The 15,794-nt window shown below is 62.6% G+C and overlaps 3 protein-coding genes across 4 annotated transcripts; all 3 read right to left on the bottom strand.

Annotated features, from left to right (window-relative positions):
* Positions 1-2,421: 2,421 nt before the first annotated feature.
* Positions 2,422-4,561, bottom strand: ERFE (erythroferrone). The gene is made up of 6 exons (XM_062005763.1): positions 4,201-4,561; positions 3,863-4,050; positions 3,672-3,780; positions 3,492-3,582; positions 2,988-3,066; positions 2,422-2,726 (listed from the first exon to the last, which is right to left on the bottom strand). The coding sequence occupies exons 1-6, from the start codon at positions 4,544-4,546 to the stop codon at positions 2,628-2,630; spliced, it is 912 nt and encodes a 303-aa protein (XP_061861747.1). The 5' UTR covers positions 4,547-4,561; the 3' UTR covers positions 2,422-2,627.
* A 682-nt stretch (positions 4,562-5,243) lies between these two features.
* Positions 5,244-10,049, bottom strand: KLHL30 (kelch like family member 30). 2 transcript variants are annotated; one of them, XM_062005976.1, is made up of 8 exons: positions 9,731-10,049; positions 7,926-8,766; positions 7,677-7,836; positions 7,395-7,481; positions 7,036-7,191; positions 6,763-6,951; positions 6,117-6,262; positions 5,244-5,680 (listed from the first exon to the last, which is right to left on the bottom strand). In XM_062005976.1, the coding sequence occupies exons 1-8, from the start codon at positions 9,928-9,930 to the stop codon at positions 5,429-5,431; spliced, it is 2,031 nt and encodes a 676-aa protein (XP_061861960.1). In that variant the 5' UTR covers positions 9,931-10,049; the 3' UTR covers positions 5,244-5,428. The 2 variants fall into 2 exon arrangements, with proteins under 2 accessions (XP_061861960.1, XP_061861959.1); XM_062005975.1 differs by lacking the exon at positions 9,731-10,049 and adding an exon at positions 8,989-9,578.
* Positions 10,050-10,068: 19 nt separating this feature from the next.
* Positions 10,069-12,028, bottom strand: LOC133626411 (espin-like protein; the record flags this gene model as incomplete). The annotated part of the gene is made up of 4 exons (XM_062005318.1): positions 11,673-12,028; positions 11,171-11,308; positions 10,911-11,084; positions 10,069-10,833 (listed from the first exon to the last, which is right to left on the bottom strand). Coding segments are annotated over exons 2-4 (1,029 nt in total), but the record flags the coding sequence as incomplete, so codon positions are not given.
* Between the last annotated feature and the right edge of the window lie 3,766 nt (positions 12,029-15,794).

Below are 15,794 nucleotides of genomic sequence, written 5' to 3'. Positions count from 1 at the left end.
GAACAAGGTGGTCCTTAAAGGTCCCTTCTGACCCAACCCAGTCTGTGATTCTGTGAGGGTTGGCTCTGTGCTTGGCAGTGTGTTATCTGAGGAGCAGGCATCTCGGGGCTTGGGTACTTGTTGCTATTAAGTGTCTGGTATCTCATCCTGTCCCCCTTGCTCTGCCAGCTGTTGCTGCAGAGAGGCAGTGTGATGTTTTTCAGAGCAAAGTTGGCTTAAGACCAAATGACAGTGTGAATGCTGAACAGATTGGGCTACCAAAGCACTTAAATTCCAGATTAGGCAACGTTCCAGTCCTGTGGGTGGGAGGTGCAGTGGGGGAGGTGAGCCAGTGGGTCTGTGCAGTGGCTTCTTGTGCAACCTCCTCGCTTCAGCAAGAGGCTGGGCACCTCGGTGCAGCCATGCCCGCTGTTTTGTGCAGGCTTGTGAGGCTTCCTGGGCTCCTTGCTGTCCCCTGTGTTCTCAGGAGCTTTGGGAGATGGTCCCAGATCCCAGGTTATCCGTTTTTTTGAGCCATCCTGTTGTTTGGGACAGGTGGCTTGTCTGTATTTCATCTGTTTCTGCTCCAGTGAAGTCAATTTCCATGGGCACATGGTAATGGTCAGGCTCACTCAGCCTGTCTCTCCACATGCCCTGCAGAGCACCCAGGAAGGAAGCAGCCTCTGGCAGGTATTCTGGGTGGCCCTTGCCACATGCCAGCCTACTCCTGGCCATTCCTGCACGCTCTGGTGTAAGGCTGGAACACTACAGGAGGAGCTGGGAGAGGATGGCCCATGCAGGCAATATGCTCTGCTGCTTCTGCTCTTGAAAGGCAATTTTAGAGTAGCACAGAGTTTAGTCACTCTGTGGCAAAGGAAACCCTGATGACAGATGTCACCCCTTGCCCTCCTACCTGGCCTCTCTGCTTCACACAGAGCTGAGCCGACACCTGACCCTCTGCTGCTCCCTGCAGCAGGTCCCTCTTCATCCCAGTGCAGGGGCTGAGGAGAGAAGGATGAGCTTGTCCTCTGTCTTCTCTCCCCTTCCCTCCTCTGACAGCTCTTCTTTCTTTGTCTTTAGGAAGAATACTGGAAGCACAGCTCCAGCCAGGGGCACGGGACAGAGTGGTAGGGCATGGCAGAGCAGGCACTGTGGAGCAGGGCTTGCTGTGCTTGAGAGCAGCCAGACAGGAAGGAAGGTTCAACCCCAGCTTCAGTGGAAGTCAAAACCCAAATCCTGTTTGCTTGTATTTCCTGGTAGGGTGGGTTCTGCAGGAGGATTCCTGGAAGTTAACTCCCCCCCTACACCGTGTTGCCATGTGCAGCTCTGGGACCACCCCCTTGGGGCAGCCCTTGGCAGAAGTGCTGTACAGGCAGCTGGCTTCCCTTGGGACTGACAGCTTCTAACTCCCTCCCAGCTCCTCAGTAGCTCCAACTCAATCAACTCTTTCAGTGTTGTGTTCAAGTGCACTGGGCACCCTCTGTCTCACCTGCCAAGGGCAGCTACTGGCTGGGCAAGCCCTGCTCTCCCAACAATGAGTCCTTTGGTGCCATCTCAGGTGTGTTTGGTAGGAAGGGAAGGTGGCTGATCTCAGCGAGACTGCTTTGGCTCCCAGTCACGTGTGGTAACCGAGAGCTGCTGCCTGGGCTTAGCTCCTCAGCTGGGCAGGAGCTGAGAGACCTCATCTCTGCCAGGATGCTGTGCAGCTGGGGAAAAAAAGCACATCTTGGGGAGGAAATCAGCTTTAAAACTGCAGAGCCTGAGCCCCCTGGCCCCTGCATCCAAACCCCCACAAAGAGTTTGCGGCGTCAGCTACTTCAGCGGGGCTCCTCGAGGCGATGGAGCCCGTGGAGAAGGCTGTGCAGGGCCGGGAAAGCCCTCGTGAGCAAGGCTCAGGTGAGGAGACGCCCTCCGTGCGTGCTGCCCTGGGGAGGTGGGGCTGGGTGCCGTGTGTGTGGGCTATCTCACCGTGCTGCCAGCCCAGCTTGCCCGGCGCTACTGAGAAATCAAACACGCAGCTGTCTCGCCCCACGCCCCTGTCCCGCTCAGGCACGTAGCCCCGCGCCCGGCCGTGGCCACGGCGGCTATCTGAGCCCAGGCAAGGCGCGTATCTGCGTGCCCACGGGCTGGGCCCCGTGCCACGGGCAAGGCAGCGCCCGGCCCGGAGCTGCAGCGCAGGAATTGGCTCCGCTCGAGCGCGCGGCGTTATCGGGACACGGCTCTGCTTTGAAGATCGGCTGCGAGGGACGAGCGCTTCTGCCAGCCGGCACGGGGAGGGAGAGTAACCGCGTTTGGGCTGCTGCGGAGCCGGGCGGGGGAGCGGCCGGGAGCACAACCCGGCAAGGGGCTTGGGGCTGGGCATGGCGGGGGCTGAGCCCCTCGGGGAGGCAGCCAGAGGCATTTTCCAGCCGTGGCCTGTAGATAAAAGCCAACTCCCTTAGCTCCTGTCAGGCTGCTTTTATTAGTAGGAGTAGTATCACCCTGTCCTCCATCTTTCGTCCAATGTGGGGTGGTTCTGCAGCACGAGTGGTATCAGACCAGCTTGCAGCTCCTGCAGCAGTGAAAGGTCTCCCTGGGGAGGGGGGTGTGAGCGGGGCCTGGCTGCTCCCAACACGAGTCCAGCCCCCGGTGTGGGGCCCAGCACCTCTTCACACCCCCAGCAGGATGGCGCTGAAGCCAGAGCCGCGCTGAACGGTGAGCGGAGAGCCTGCAGCGTTGTCCACAAAAACAGAGGCATACTGCCCGGCCTGGGGGAAGACAGGGCTTGACAGGGCTGGGAGCCCTCCTCCAGGCACTGGGCCCAGCCTGGCACAGCAAAGCAGAGAGCTCTCCCCTGGTGCAGCAGCAGGGAGCAGGATGACAGCGAGGGCAGCCCGGCCGTGGCACATGCCGTGGTGTCCCAGCACACCTCGACTCTACGTGTCCGTGGAGCTCGGTGCTGGGATGAGAAACAGCCTCGATGCCCAGCCCTGGAGCAGGCGCCACAGAAGGCACCATCCTGCACTAACCTGTAGGTAAAGGACTCCGGAGACGGGGATGGTGAAGAAGTCACTGCCACTCTCCAGCTGCAACGTGGTTTCCAAATTGCTGCGGAGGAGGGGAGGTGATGCTGGGGAGAGTGCATACCCTCTTCCCCGGGGATGCTGGGGAGAGCGTGTACCACCTTCCCTGGGGATGCTGGGGAGAGCATGTCCTTCCTTCCTCGGGGTGCTGGGGAGAGCATATCCCTCCTTCCCTCGGGGTGCTGGGGAGAGCATATCCCTCCTTCCCTCGGGGTGCTGGGGAGAGCATATCCCTCCTTCTCTCGGGGTGCTGGGCAGAGCATAACCTTCCTTCCCCGAGGATGCTGGGGAGAGCGTGTCCCCTCTTCCCCGGGGGTGCTGGGGAGAGCATATCCCTCCTTCCCCGGGGGTGCTGGGGAGAGTGTGTCCCTTCTTCCCTGGGGGTGATGCACTCTGTTCTCCCTCCCCATCCCAGGGTCCTTCTCCCCTCCTGGCTTTGTCCTGCCGTACCTGTTGTGCTGGCAGCGGGACTGCACACAGATCAGCACCCGCAGGCGGTTCCCCCCGCACGGCCGCCCCTTCCTCCGCTGCTCTGTGTGCACTGGGACAGAGGGGAGGGTGAGAGCCCTCCCAGACCAGCCTGGCAGGTCGGGGTTGGGGGAAGTGTGGGGGCGGCGGGCAGGGGCTCACCGATGTGCAGCGTGGCAGTGAAGGCATAGTACCCTGCGACGGGGGCCGTGTAGTGCCCGCTGGTCAGGTTCAGCCCGGAGCCGCGCTGGAACGTCCTCTCTCGCTCGGGCTGGGGAGAGGCTGAGGTTAGAGACCAAGCCCCCGGCACAGGACGGCGCTGCGGGCAGGGCGGGGGAGCAGCTGGCACTCACGGTGTAGTAGAGCCGCAGCTCCTGCCGCGCTCTCTGCGCCACGGAGATGTTCTCACGCGTCCGGCACTGGAAGGCAGCTGCCACGCGGCGATGGGACCCGGCCCGGGGGTTGCCTTCGCTGCTTTCCTCCTCTTCCTCACGCCTTTCCACGACCTTCCTGTGCACCTTTCCGCGCTCCTTCACCACGCCTGACCGAAAACCCGGGCAGGGCTTGGCTTTAGGAAGGAACCTCGCCTTTTCCCAGCCCCGTGGTGCCTCGGCCCCGTCGTCCCCTGCCCCCGTCCTGGGGTGTCCCTCAGTCCCTGCACCCTGCAGCACTTCCCAGGGCCGGGGGGTACCTTTCAGCAGGAGCTGCAGCTCCCTGAGCAGCCGTTCCGGCGCGCCGGCGGCCCCGGGAGGGGCAGGGGCAGCGCCTCGCCCCCCGGCTCGCAAGGCGACGGGAGGGGACGGTCCTGGGGCTTGGGCACCGGCCGGTCCCGCTGCCGCACCGGCTCCCATCCCATCCCGTCCCTTGCCCGTCCTGCCGCGGTCCCGGCTGCCGCTCGGCCGCGCGGGGCTCCCGGCCAGCAGCTCCCACGCCCGGCGGGGGTCCACGCCGCCGAGCCCCCCTTCCCCCGCCGCCGTCCCGCCCGCTCCCGCGGCGGCGGCGGCGCAGAGCAGCCACAACAGCCCCGGCAGCCGCATCCCCGCGCCGCCGGGCCCGCCCCGGGCTGGGGAGGGCGGTGCGGGGCCCGCCCTTGCCGGGGCTCGGCCGGGGCCCGCGGGGGCTGCCCTCGCTCTGCCCCGCGGCGAGGGAGCCGCAGCAGCCGGGGACGCTCCGGCACGGCCCCGCCTCGCTCCTCGCTGTTCAGCTCAACCCGGCGCAGGAGACGCACCCGACAGCACGGGGCCGCGACCGGCCGTCGGGGTGAGAGTTGCCTTGTGCTCACCCAGGGCCGGGGCTCCTCTGCCGCCGGGCGCCAGCAGAGCCGGGAATGGGGCAGGGGGTGCCCGGCTCTGCTCCGGCTCCAGGAGCCACCGTGGCGCCGGCTGAATTCACCGGGGAAAGAAACGAGGATGAAGCATCCTGCGGGAGAGCCCTGTGCCGCCCCTGCACACAAAGCATCCACAGGCTGGTTTATCGCCTGTCATTCTGCCCCACAGGGTGCTGGAGCCGAGCTGACACCTCAGTCTGGGCCAACAACGTGTTGATGGGTTTTGGGTGTTCCCCGTCATGTTTCTGAACGTCAGTGTGATGGGAAAAGGGGCCGCGGCCCCTTTGGGGCAGCAATGCCAGTCTGTTGGGATGGGCCACGCTTTGGGAGGCCTCAAAGTACCCTAAAAGTTGTGGAGTTTTTGAAAGAGGGAAAAAGGCAGCTCTAAAACAAACTAACTAACAAAAGAGCATCAGCCAAAGCACGTTTATAAGGAAAAGCCTTTTCCCCGTGGCAGTGGGGGAGGACACACTCCCAACAGCCCAGCCAGCATGGCAGAGGGGTTTCCATCCCCCACCCTACAGAGCTGAACTGGCAGCGTGGAGAGAGGCAAGAGAGGGAGTGCAGCTGCGTGAGGTGCCAACGGCCTCTCCTACCACCTCGGGTTGCCCTGGAAAGCCTCCGTCCACTTGGACGTGTCCAGGAAGATGGAAGATGAGCTGTGGAAGAGCCAGAGGCAGGGCAGGGAGCCCTCCCGCGTCCAGAGGTCCTTGGTGCAGTCGTACACCTCCATCTCCACCCGGTAGTCCCCGTCCATGCCCTTCCAGTGGCCACCGGTGACGAAGAGCCGGTCGCCCAGCGGCACCATCCCACCGTTCTCATGGAGCGTGTGCAAGAGCTGCACCTGCACGAGGGGCAGGGCGAGATGCGCTGGGACCCCCCCACACCCACCACGTGGGACCTAATGGGCACATCTCCCCACCCTGTCCATGAAGTTTGAGAGCCCCAGGGGGCCTTGCTTGTAGCAGCATCCCCATGTTGTGATTGCGAACCCCCCGTGGGCTTCTGCAGTGTGAAAACGCTGCTTGAAATCAGTAACTCGGTGCAAAATCTGTGCTCCTAGTATGGGTGTGCTAGGGCAGCAGGGAAAGAAGAATTGGAGCATCTTTGCCTCTGAAGCAGTTAACAGAGCCAAGGGATAAGCAGGCAGGAGGTATAGGGTGCTGGCACTGTAGGGGGGCGGGGGGTGCAGGGGGAGGGAATGGTTGTGGGGTACTGTCAAGGAACAGCTGCCCCACCTCCCCAGGGAGGTGATCAGGCCTGGCCCCACAACCCCTTACCTTCTGCCAGATGTTGGCCTCTGGGTCATACACGTGGACCTTCTTGGTATTGTCCCCAATGAGATAGATGAGCCCATGCAGGGTGGCACAGCGTGGCGCCGAGAGGTACTTGGGGATGAAGGGGGATGTGATGACACTCCACAAATCTGCAAGGAGCAGCCATCAGCATCACGTTCCACCCTTGACTTGATGCAGCTGCCAGTGACCAAAAAAGCTTTGCCAAGCCTACAGCTATTTAGGGGGGAATTTGAAAGGGAGGGGACAGAGCAGCCAGGAAGGGTGCCTCCCTCATCCCACATGAGGCTCTTCCATTAAAACACAGGGGCAGGATATTTTTTGTAGGGGTAGTGTGAGATGGGGGACACCACTGTGCAGAGGCTGCCTAAGGAGGTGGCTTTGTCACAGCAGTTTAGTTTCTCCCTAAGGTGGGCAGCCCCCCCTCAGCCCCAGGGGTTCCACGCCACTGAAGCTCAGGTCCAGGCTGCGCTGGAGGTCTGTGACTGGAGTCTCCTGTCCCTGTGCTGCAGCTGTTCCCAAGCCCCGACAGCACCCGGGTCACATCCCACAGGACTGTGCCTGGTGGCCGCGGGTGTCAGCTGCCCGAGGGTCCCCTCGGTCCTGCTCCCTGGGGAGGGCCAGCTCTCACCTTGCACAGGGTTGTAGCACTGCAGGGTGAGCGCGTTGTACTTGACGGCACAGGAGCCCACCAGGTAGAGCTTGCCCGAGCAGCTGGCGGCTGCGAAATTGCTCACGTACTTGAGGGCAGGGCTGATGGCGCACCAGCTCTTGGTGTAGGGGTCGTAGCGCTCCACCTCCACCGCATCCAGGGTCGTCCCTGCAGGGTGCTGGGAAGCTGCAGCCGCCACGCAGCTCCAGGGCACCCCTGGGACCCACCCCAGTGGGGCCCCCACGGCCTTACCCCCAATGACGTAGATCTCGCCGTTGAGGACGGCGCTGGTGTGGTTCGTCCGGGCTCTCAGCATGGCGGCGATGGGCTTCCAGCTGCCGTCCCTGGGGCAGAAACGCCAGGCTTGGGTCGTTGACCACGTGTCATTCTGGGACCCCCGGGAGCCACCTGGGAAGGGATGAGTGAGGCTGAGCACTTCTTCCAAGCACAGGCATTCCTGGGCATCCCTCACCAGGGGCTGGATCCACCCAAGGGGGAGCAAGGAGAGGGCTTTGCTCAGTGAGCAGGGCAGCCCCCCCAGCCCCGACCGTTGTCTCCCAGCCTTCATCTCCATTCCCTGGGGACTCCCCACCGTGCACCCTGACACCTACCTGTGACGTACACATCGTTGTTCAGCGCCACCAGGGAAAAACCCCACTTGTTGTAATCAGGGAAGTCAGGCAGAGCCATCCATCGCCCTGAAAACCAGCAGAGCCAAACCAGCAAGGATGGTTTTTGACAGCCCTGTTTCATGCTTCCCTCCCCTGCCTGCAATGCCCCTCCTGACACCAGATAGTTTGGCAAGAGGTGGCTTTGGGTTAGGTGGAGGGTTAATTAACAAGTAGGGGGAAGGAAGGCACGTGCTTTCCCTGTACCTGCTGTAGGCACTTAACTGCTTTTGGGGTTGTAGAAGGCAAAGTTCCTGGGAGTGGCTGGCATCTCCAGTCCCCCATCCTCATCCTCCAGCATGCGGCCTCCAACCACCACTAGTACCTCCTCCAGCTTCTGTGGTGGGGTTGGAGGGTTCTTCTGGGCATCAGTACCGCTCTGCCCCTGATGAAGAGGCCAGGGAAGGATGGTCAGGCTCTGGGCCAAGCCTCCCCCCAACTCAGGGAGTGGGATTTGGGGCGAAGGGTACTCACTGTGGCACATGATCGGGCGACAAGGGCCTTGCTGGCATCGGAGTCACGGACAAGAGGCTCAGTGACAAGCAGGTTCTGCAGGTACTGGTTGGGCAATGAGACGAGGTGGGCCAGCTCCAGCAGCTCAGGCAGGAACTGGGCACGAGGCCCCGGGTCATGGCGTACCCAGCGCAGCACGGCCTCGGCCAGGCTCTGCTCCTCTTGTAGCTGCAGCTGATCGTTGGAGAGGTAGACTGCCAGCCTCTCCTTGGACAGCTGGAGGAACTCCTCCTGCAGAGAGACGGCTTCAAAATTCTCCTGCAAGAAAGACCAGGCCTTGGAGGAGACCTCAGGGCAGCCGTGGCTCTCACCGAACTCGCAGATACCGAGGCAGTTGGTGACGTCCATCTGCTGCCGGAGGTAGCGGCTGCAGACCTTCTGGATGGTGGGGAAATGGAGCTGGCTGGAGGTCCGCATCAGCCCCTCCACATTGCCCTGGTTGATGGTGACCTTCCCCGTGTAGGCAAAGTCAAGCAGCATCTCCAGCGCGACGGGGTCCACCTCCTTCAGCTCCACCCGCGCTGCGATGCTCTCAGCGAAGTTGCCAGAGAACATAGCGTGGAAGTAGGGGCTGCAGAGGGCCAGGACGCTGCGGTGGCAGGGGAACTCCCGCCCACCCACCACCAGTGTCACATCCGCCAGCTTGGGGTTGGCACGCAGCCGCTGCAGCCCCTCCAGCACACCCTGGGCGTGCGAAGGCAGGCAGAAGTCAAAGTCGTCCACGTTCCTCACCATGGTGCTGGGGACGGCTGAGGGGCCTCGCTTGCGGGCAGAGCCTGAGCAGAGCATGGAGAGGGTGTCCCTGCCAGGAAAAAGCGATGACATCTCCCTCCCTTGCCCGGCACCACCGCACCTTCCCAGCGCCCGCCTTACAGGCACCAGCAGCGGCAGCAGTGCTCCCCGCAGCCCCCCCACTCTACCCCAGGTGGCCGTGATTTCTCCTCCCCACCCTCTGAGCTGCCCTGATGGAGCTGACACGGGGTTTTTGGGGTGGGGGTGGTTTAAAGCTCCAGCTCGCTCTCACCTGGGCTGCAGCCCTCCGGCCGGCCGGGAGGGAAGCGGCTGCAGTCCCGGCACCGGCGAGGGACACTGTGGCGTGACAAGGGAATCCAGCCGGGACGAGGGGGAGGCGGGGGGACAGACACTAATTTTAGGCGGCACCGGGACACCCCTCCCTCCTCTTAAAGGCCCCGTACAGGGAGCGCCGGCCGCTGCTGCCCGTCCCCGCCGCACCGCGGTTTTGCTGCTCTTTGGAAAGTGTCCCACCGTGCCCGGCCGGGCACCGCGAGCCAGCGGGGGGAAAAAAAGCCCCCCACAGCATCCCCCCTCTCTGTTTCATTGGTAGCTGGGGGGTCACTGCGATTTCACTCCTCCCTCCGGCTGTGGCTGCCAATGCCCAGTGTTAAATATAGGACCTTATCTCACTTCTCGGCGGCCACAAATAAACGGCAGCAGCGGGGACCCGCGGGCCGAGACGCCGATCCCGGGAAGGCGGGGGTGTCGGGGTGCTGTGACGGTCCCCCTCCTCCCAAAAGCCTCGCTCACGTCGGACAGAACCGAGAAGGCGTTTATTGCAGTCCACGGCTTTGCGCAACGCCCCCCGCCCGCCCCATCCCGCCGGCGGGCATCACTCCTCCGAGCTGAAGATCTCGGCTTCCTTCTCCTTCCAGAAGGCGAAACTGCGGTCGATGTAGCGACACATCTCCTCCCCCTCTCCCTCGGCCTCCCCCGGCCGCCGGGCCGAGCTTGGAGGGGATCCGAAATACCTCGCTTTGATGTCGTCGAAGCCGTCCCGCCAGCCCCGGCGGCCGGCGGCGATCTCGTCGGTGACGGCGCGGTGGAAGGCGCGCACCGCCCGCCAGCCGTGCCGGCCCAGCTGCTCGAACACCTCGAAGCAGAGGAGGTGGCGGCCGCGGCGCTCCTCGGGGGGCAGATCCTGCTCCAGGATGCGGAAATAGCCCAGCATAAAGAGCTCCAGCGACAGGCTCTCGTAGTCGACCGCCCCTCCGCCGCTCCCCGCCACGAACTGCTCCGGGGACAGCGGGGCGCGGCCGGCGGCGAGGGGCGGCGGGGGCGGGGGGCGGCGGGAGGCGGCGTCGCGCCAGCCGCCCAGAAGCCGCTGGATGGCCGCTCGCTGCCGCGCCAGCCGAGCCGCCCCTCCGGCGCCGCTCCCCGCCGGCTCCCGCGGGTCCCCGCCGGCCGGCGGCGGGGGGGCGTAGGCGGACCGTCTCCAGTGGCTCAGGAACAGCATCACGATCCGCTCCTTCCTCAGGCTGCCCCACTCCGGACCCGACCACGGCGAGCCGCCGCCGCCGCCGCCGTCGGAAAACACCTCCTCGCAGCTGATGCCCGAGTCGCTGGCGGCCTCCGCGCCGCTGCCCGCGGCCGCCTTCCCCTCCTCCGCCCCGAAGGCGGGCTCGAAGGCGCCGCGGAGGCTGCGGACGCAGACCCCGCACTGACGGATCTCCCGCTGCGCCAGGCTGCCCGCCGGCTCCCGGGGCTGCCCGCGCACGGCGGCGGGAGCGGCGGCGGGAGCGGAGGGCAGGGCGGCCCGCGCCCCGTCGGCCTGGGCCAGCAGCGCGGCCAGGCTGCTGACGGCGCCGGCCAGGCGGCCGCACCAGAGCGGCAGAGGCTGCCCGGGACCGGGCGGGGGGCTGCGCACCTTGATGCTGAGCAGCGGCGCGGGCAGGAGGGCGCGCAGCTCCCGCACCAGCCGCCGCAGCTCGCCCTGGTACGCCTCGCCCCGCCGCCGCAGCCGCAGGCTCTCCACCGCCCACTCCAGCTGCTGCAGGTCCGCCTCGGTCAGCAGCTCCCCGAAGGGGCCCAGCACGGCCTGGCGGGACGGCGAGAAGCGCCACGAGCCCGCGTCCTGCGGAGAAGCGCCCGTCAGCGCCCCGCCGACGGCGGCTTCCCCGCACGTCCCCCCGGCTCCGAGCCGCCCCGCACCTGCCCGCCTGCCGCCTCCTCGTCCGCCAGCCGGGCCCGCAGCCGCCGCACCATCACCTGCCGCTTCCACTCGGGGATGGGGCGGCCCCGCTCGTCGTGCGTGGGCACCAGGGACTCCGCGTCCACCTCCGCGGGGTCTGGCTCGGCGAGGTCCGCCGCCTCGGCCCCCCCGCCCTGCGCGGGCAGAGTCACGGGGGGCTGGGCAGGGGGCGGCCGCCGCGGGGACGAGCTGGGGGCCGCGGGCGGAGCCAGCGACCTACCGGGTGGGCGAAGAAGCGCGCCGGGATCCTGGCCCGCTGCGGGGGCTTGCGGAGCTTCAGCTTCACCGGCAACGAGCTGCCGGGCTCCATCCCCCGCCGGGACGGGCGGCTGCCGAGGGCAGAGGCGCAGGCTTCCCCCTGGGAAGAAGGGCACGGGGAGACAGACGGGCCCCCGGCTCTCCCGGGGACACCTACGCGTGACCGGGTGAGGGGTGGCCCCCGAGGATGCCCGCACATCAGCCCGGCCCTTGCGGGGAGCCCTCCCCTGGACGTTTCCTTTTGCAGGCGGAATGGAGCTGCAGAGCCCCTGCAGCCCCGTCTCCCCATCCCCGGAGGACACCGCTGTGCCTCTGCAGGTGAGCACTGAGCTCCGAGGCCGCTACTATCGCCGCCAGTCCTGCACCCCGGGGTCCCACCCGCTCCCCGGGGCATGCTGCGTGTGCGTGGTGGGCTGGCTTTCCCCGGGGGGGCGGCCGCAGCCGCAGCGCCAGCGGGGCCTTACCTGCGCGGGGGCCTGAGCTGGCCACTGGGAACCCGGGAGCACCCCACCGAGTGCAGGGGACGGCTCCTGCCTTGTACGGGCCCCAGGTGGCTGCAGCAGCACCCCCAAAGTCCCAGCGCCGGGAGCGACGCACGCTGTGGGGCGGGAGTGGATGCCGGAGGGGTTGGGCAGCCCTGGAGCAGGCGGGGGCCACGGCTGCTGTGCCGGGTCAGGGCAGAGAGCGTGCCGAGAATCGCATTAATATTTGACAGGGGCATCGAGTGGCAGCGCCAGGGCTCAGTGGGTGGCACCGGTGACGGTCCTGGAAATAATGGCTCGGTGGCTAGGCTCCAAGCCTCACCCCGCTTCTCAGGCCAGCAGAGAATAGCCAAAGCTGGTCGTGGCATGTGCCCCTGCACAAACCAAAGCCGGGTTTTGGGGACAGAGGAAGCATTTTGCACTGGCTGGCACAGAGCGTAGGTACCAGCAGTGGGGGATCTTTGGCAGATCCTTGCCACACCACTGCCTGGATGCCTGTTACTGATATTGAGCAACGTTTGTGTTCCTTCGCTCCACCACCATCCATTATATATGGCCAGGGTGGATTAGTGGGGCTCGGTTACATGTGAGAAATTCAATCGACGGGCTGGAATACGCTCAAGAAGCAACAGATCAAAGCCTTTAAACACCGATCACTCGGCGAGAGTCCATTACAGAGTCAGCCCTTGAATCCCTCCCCAGCCCCAGCGCGGAGCGTCTGTTGCGTGGGGATGAGCTGACACCACCTGGCAAAGCAGCCACAGCGCTGGAGGGGGTTACGCTGAGCCGGGGGGGTTACGCTGAGCTGGGGGGGGTTATGCTGAGCTGGGGGGGTTACGCTGAGCCGGGGGGGTTACGCTGAGCCGGGGGGGTTACGCTGAGCTGGGGGGGGTTATGCTGAGCTGGGGGGGGTTACGCTGAGCTGGGGGGGTTACGCTGAGCTGGGGGGGGTTATGCTGAGCTGGGGGGGTTACGCTGAGCCGGGGGGGTTACGCTGAGCTGGGGGGGTTATGCTGAGCCGGGGGGGTTACGCTGAGCCGGGGGGGTTACGCTGAGCTGGGGGGGTTACACTGAGCTGGGGGGGGTTATGCTGAGCTGGGGGGGTTACGCTGAGCTGGGGGGGTTACACTGAGCTGGGGGGGTTACACTGAGCTGGGGGATTACACTGAGCTGGGGGGGGTTACACTGAGCTGGGGGGGGGTTACACTGAGCTGGGGGGGTTATGCTGAGCTGGGGGATTACACTGAGCTGGGGGATTACACTGAGCTGGGGGGGGTTACACTGAGCTGGGGGGGGTTACACTGAGCTGGGGGGGTTATCTGAGCTGGGGAGATTACACTGAGCTGGGGGGGGGTTATGCTGAGCTGGGGGGGGTTACGCTGAGCCGGGGGGTTACACTGAGCTGGGGGGGGTTACGCTGAGCTGGGGGGGGTTACTCTGAGCCGGGGGCAGCACAGTGCCCCCCAGTAAGGATGGGGATGTCATATGGAACGTGGGAACACGGCCCGGTGCCCAAGGCACCACGCATCTCAGGTTAAGCAGAGAGATGTTGTGAGCCATGATACAAGTCACACGTGCGCTTGCTCCTGCCTTGTTGGCGGGCAGAGGGGGGGAGATTTGCCAGCTACTGGGGCACGAGAGAGTGTTTTCTGAAAGCTTTGTGAGGACTGGGTCTTCCTCCAAGTGCAAGAAAGCTGCTCACAAACATCCTGCCTCCTGCTCCCCTGGAGTGCCGGGGAAGGGAAAACCCGGCCAAGCGATGCCTGGTGTGGCCACCAATAAGAGGGTGTTGCTCAGAGACAAGCACCAAAGAGCCACCTCCTGCTTACCAGAGTGGGACTCATCAGGGAGTCCCATGCAGGGCTACCAAGAGGCTGAGAGGATTGCAGGCTGAGGTTTTGGGGGCAGGTGGAGGTGGGGTCAGACCTGATTAAAGCCCGTGGCGGCTCCAGCGAGGGTCGGCCAGTGGGTTTGGAATGGAGCCCAGGAGCAGGTCAGGGACTGGGCGGCACTGGGGAGGCACTGAAGGGTGCCTGAAACTTCCAAGTGCCTGAAATGATTTTTTCCATGTCTTATATTAAGTGTTTCTGAGCCCATCAGTTTTGACACTGAATTGTTGCACAAGTCTGGACAGAAACATATATCACAATTGATGTAATAATCTATTTTGAAGTGAAGTTCCATCTGGTAGCCACAGGGTAAGTTTATGCTGTAATCCCTCGAATCCTCAGGACCTCTTACCTTTTGTAACCCGATGCAAAATTGTTCTCAGATTCCTGTTGATTTAAATGTTGCTGTTTTGGTCCATGTCCATAGAGCAGCTCCTGTTAATGACCGTGCAGACATCTCCCTGGGAGGTCAGCTGGAAGTTAAAGGTTATTCAGTTTTCCAACACTGCCTTGGATAAACTAGAGGTTGTGATTTGCAGTTTGTGTCGAGGAGCAATGGTTTGGGTTTCAGTGTTCTTAACTGTCAATGACTTTAATTCGCTTGCTCAAAGCCATGGGAGGAAGCATTGAACAAACCTGTGCAGTCCTGAAGGAGCATTGTCTAATTTTTCTGCTCTTCTTAGATAAGGTTCCTGTTCCCCTGTTCTGTCTGTATGGCTTGTCCATGATTGTCATACATGGGACTGTAGTTCCTAAGGTACCTGTTCCCTTCCATCCTGGGTGGGGATAATGCTGCTTTGAGATGTGTTTACACACAGCCAGCGTGATCTGCATCTGTGAAATAGTGGCTCTTGATTTCTGTGTGTTACACGTGTTTTCATGCCAATGGTAAGGTGAAATCAGTGTGATATTGCCAATCTAGACACATGGCTCCCATTGCAAACAGAAGCAGACTAAACAAAGTGAATCCTGGGTTTTATCTTGACTATTAAGGGTCAGGGACTGGGGGTGAGTTGAGAGTTATTCAGCTTTGCAACACTGCTTTAGATAAACTAGGGATTGTCTTTTGCAGTTTCTCTGTAGCAGCAATGGTTTTGTTTGCAACGTTCGTAATTGTACTTGAATCCACTAGGTAGTAACTGTGCAGTCCTGAAGGAGGGTTTGGCCACCCCTCATGTGGCAAAAGTTCCTAGAAAGTGCACCATGGTATGCCAAGGCATTGACAGCCATGTGTGGGAAAGAAGGCGAGGGGCAAACGGTGCACGAAGCGATTGGCCAACTGACAATACGAAGGAAGTCTCTCTTTCTCCCTGTTTATGGTCCTGTGTCTCAGCTGGGGAGAAACTGGCCCAGAAGCTCCATCAATTCAAATAATATGTCTCAGCCCATGTCTCAGCTATTGTCTCCTCTGATCAAGGGAGGAGTTACACAGGGCACACACACCAGGGTATCCTGTGTGTCGGTCGTGGAGAGGACACAAGGAAGTGTCCCGCTCACCCTGACCCTCTAGGAACAGGTAGGTGAGTTACAAGGGAAAACAGAAACAAAAGGGGATTCATGATGGAAAAATGCTGCTTGGGAGCCACCCATGTGCTACAGCACCTGTCATAACCGCTTAGGGTCCGGAGGGTTGGGTTTCAGCTGGGTTTGGTTCAGTATTGGGGTTACAGCTCTATTAGGCATTTGGTTTAATTGTGTAATGTAAAGAAACCACATCCCCACATAGTTAAATACAGCATCTTCATCTTTTTCTATCTCTCCCCTAGAACAGCTCTGTTTAAAACTGAATGCATGCACATTGCCAATCCTAGAGATGCATTTGCACTGCAAGAGCAACATCGTCCTTTCCAGGCAGGATGGCTTTTTCCATCCCACCCTTTCCACACAGGAAGCCTGAGGCAGAGGAGAAACCCGAATGCTGCTCCCCTGGAAGCCTTTGTGGCTCCCTGTAGCTTCCTCTGCCCTTTCCCAGATGTTGGTGATGAGAGCAGTAGGTGTGAGCCGGGGCATGTGAGCCACAGCCCCTAGTAAGGGAGCTCACATTGCTCTTGGGCTGCTCTGGAGTTAGTGCTCTGCCAGCCCCTCTGTTGAGAGCTCAGGTGAGGTTAAGCAGTTTGGGCAGGTGCATTTTGATGCTTGGCAAAGCAGGGGTGGCTGTCTGAAGTCAGAGCTTCAGGACTGCTCAAGGTTAAGCACAGGATCTAGTAGAAAGCAG

The sequence above is a fragment of the Colius striatus genome, chromosome 12 (genome assembly GCF_028858725.1).
Source record: "Colius striatus isolate bColStr4 chromosome 12, bColStr4.1.hap1, whole genome shotgun sequence".
Classification (NCBI taxonomy): domain Eukaryota; kingdom Metazoa; phylum Chordata; class Aves; order Coliiformes; family Coliidae; genus Colius; species Colius striatus.
This window is presented reverse-complemented; position numbering and strand designations above follow the sequence as displayed.

Excerpts from the sequence above, each read along its gene's own strand:
- ERFE (XM_062005763.1), bottom strand. The coding sequence starts at position 4,546 with ATGCGGCTGCCGGGGCTGTTGTGGCTGCTCTGCGCCGCCGCCGCCGCG. Across the intron at positions 3,583-3,671 it reads CACTGCCACGCTGCACATCG|TGCACACAGAGCAGCGGAGG; the intron begins GTGAGCCCCTGC and ends CCTCTGTCCCAG. Across the intron at positions 3,067-3,491 it reads TCCCGCTGCCAGCACAACAG|CAATTTGGAAACCACGTTGC; the intron begins GTACGGCAGGAC and ends CCTCCTCCGCAG.
- KLHL30 (XM_062005976.1), bottom strand. The coding sequence starts at position 9,930 with ATGCTGGGCTATTTCCGCATCCTGGAGCAGGATCTGCCCCCCGAGGAG. Across the intron at positions 7,192-7,394 it reads CAACGATGTGTACGTCACAG|GTGGCTCCCGGGGGTCCCAG; the intron begins GTAGGTGTCAGG and ends ATCCCTTCCCAG. Across the intron at positions 5,681-6,116 it reads AGGCCAACATCTGGCAGAAG|GTGCAGCTCTTGCACACGCT; the intron begins GTAAGGGGTTGT and ends CCCCTCGTGCAG.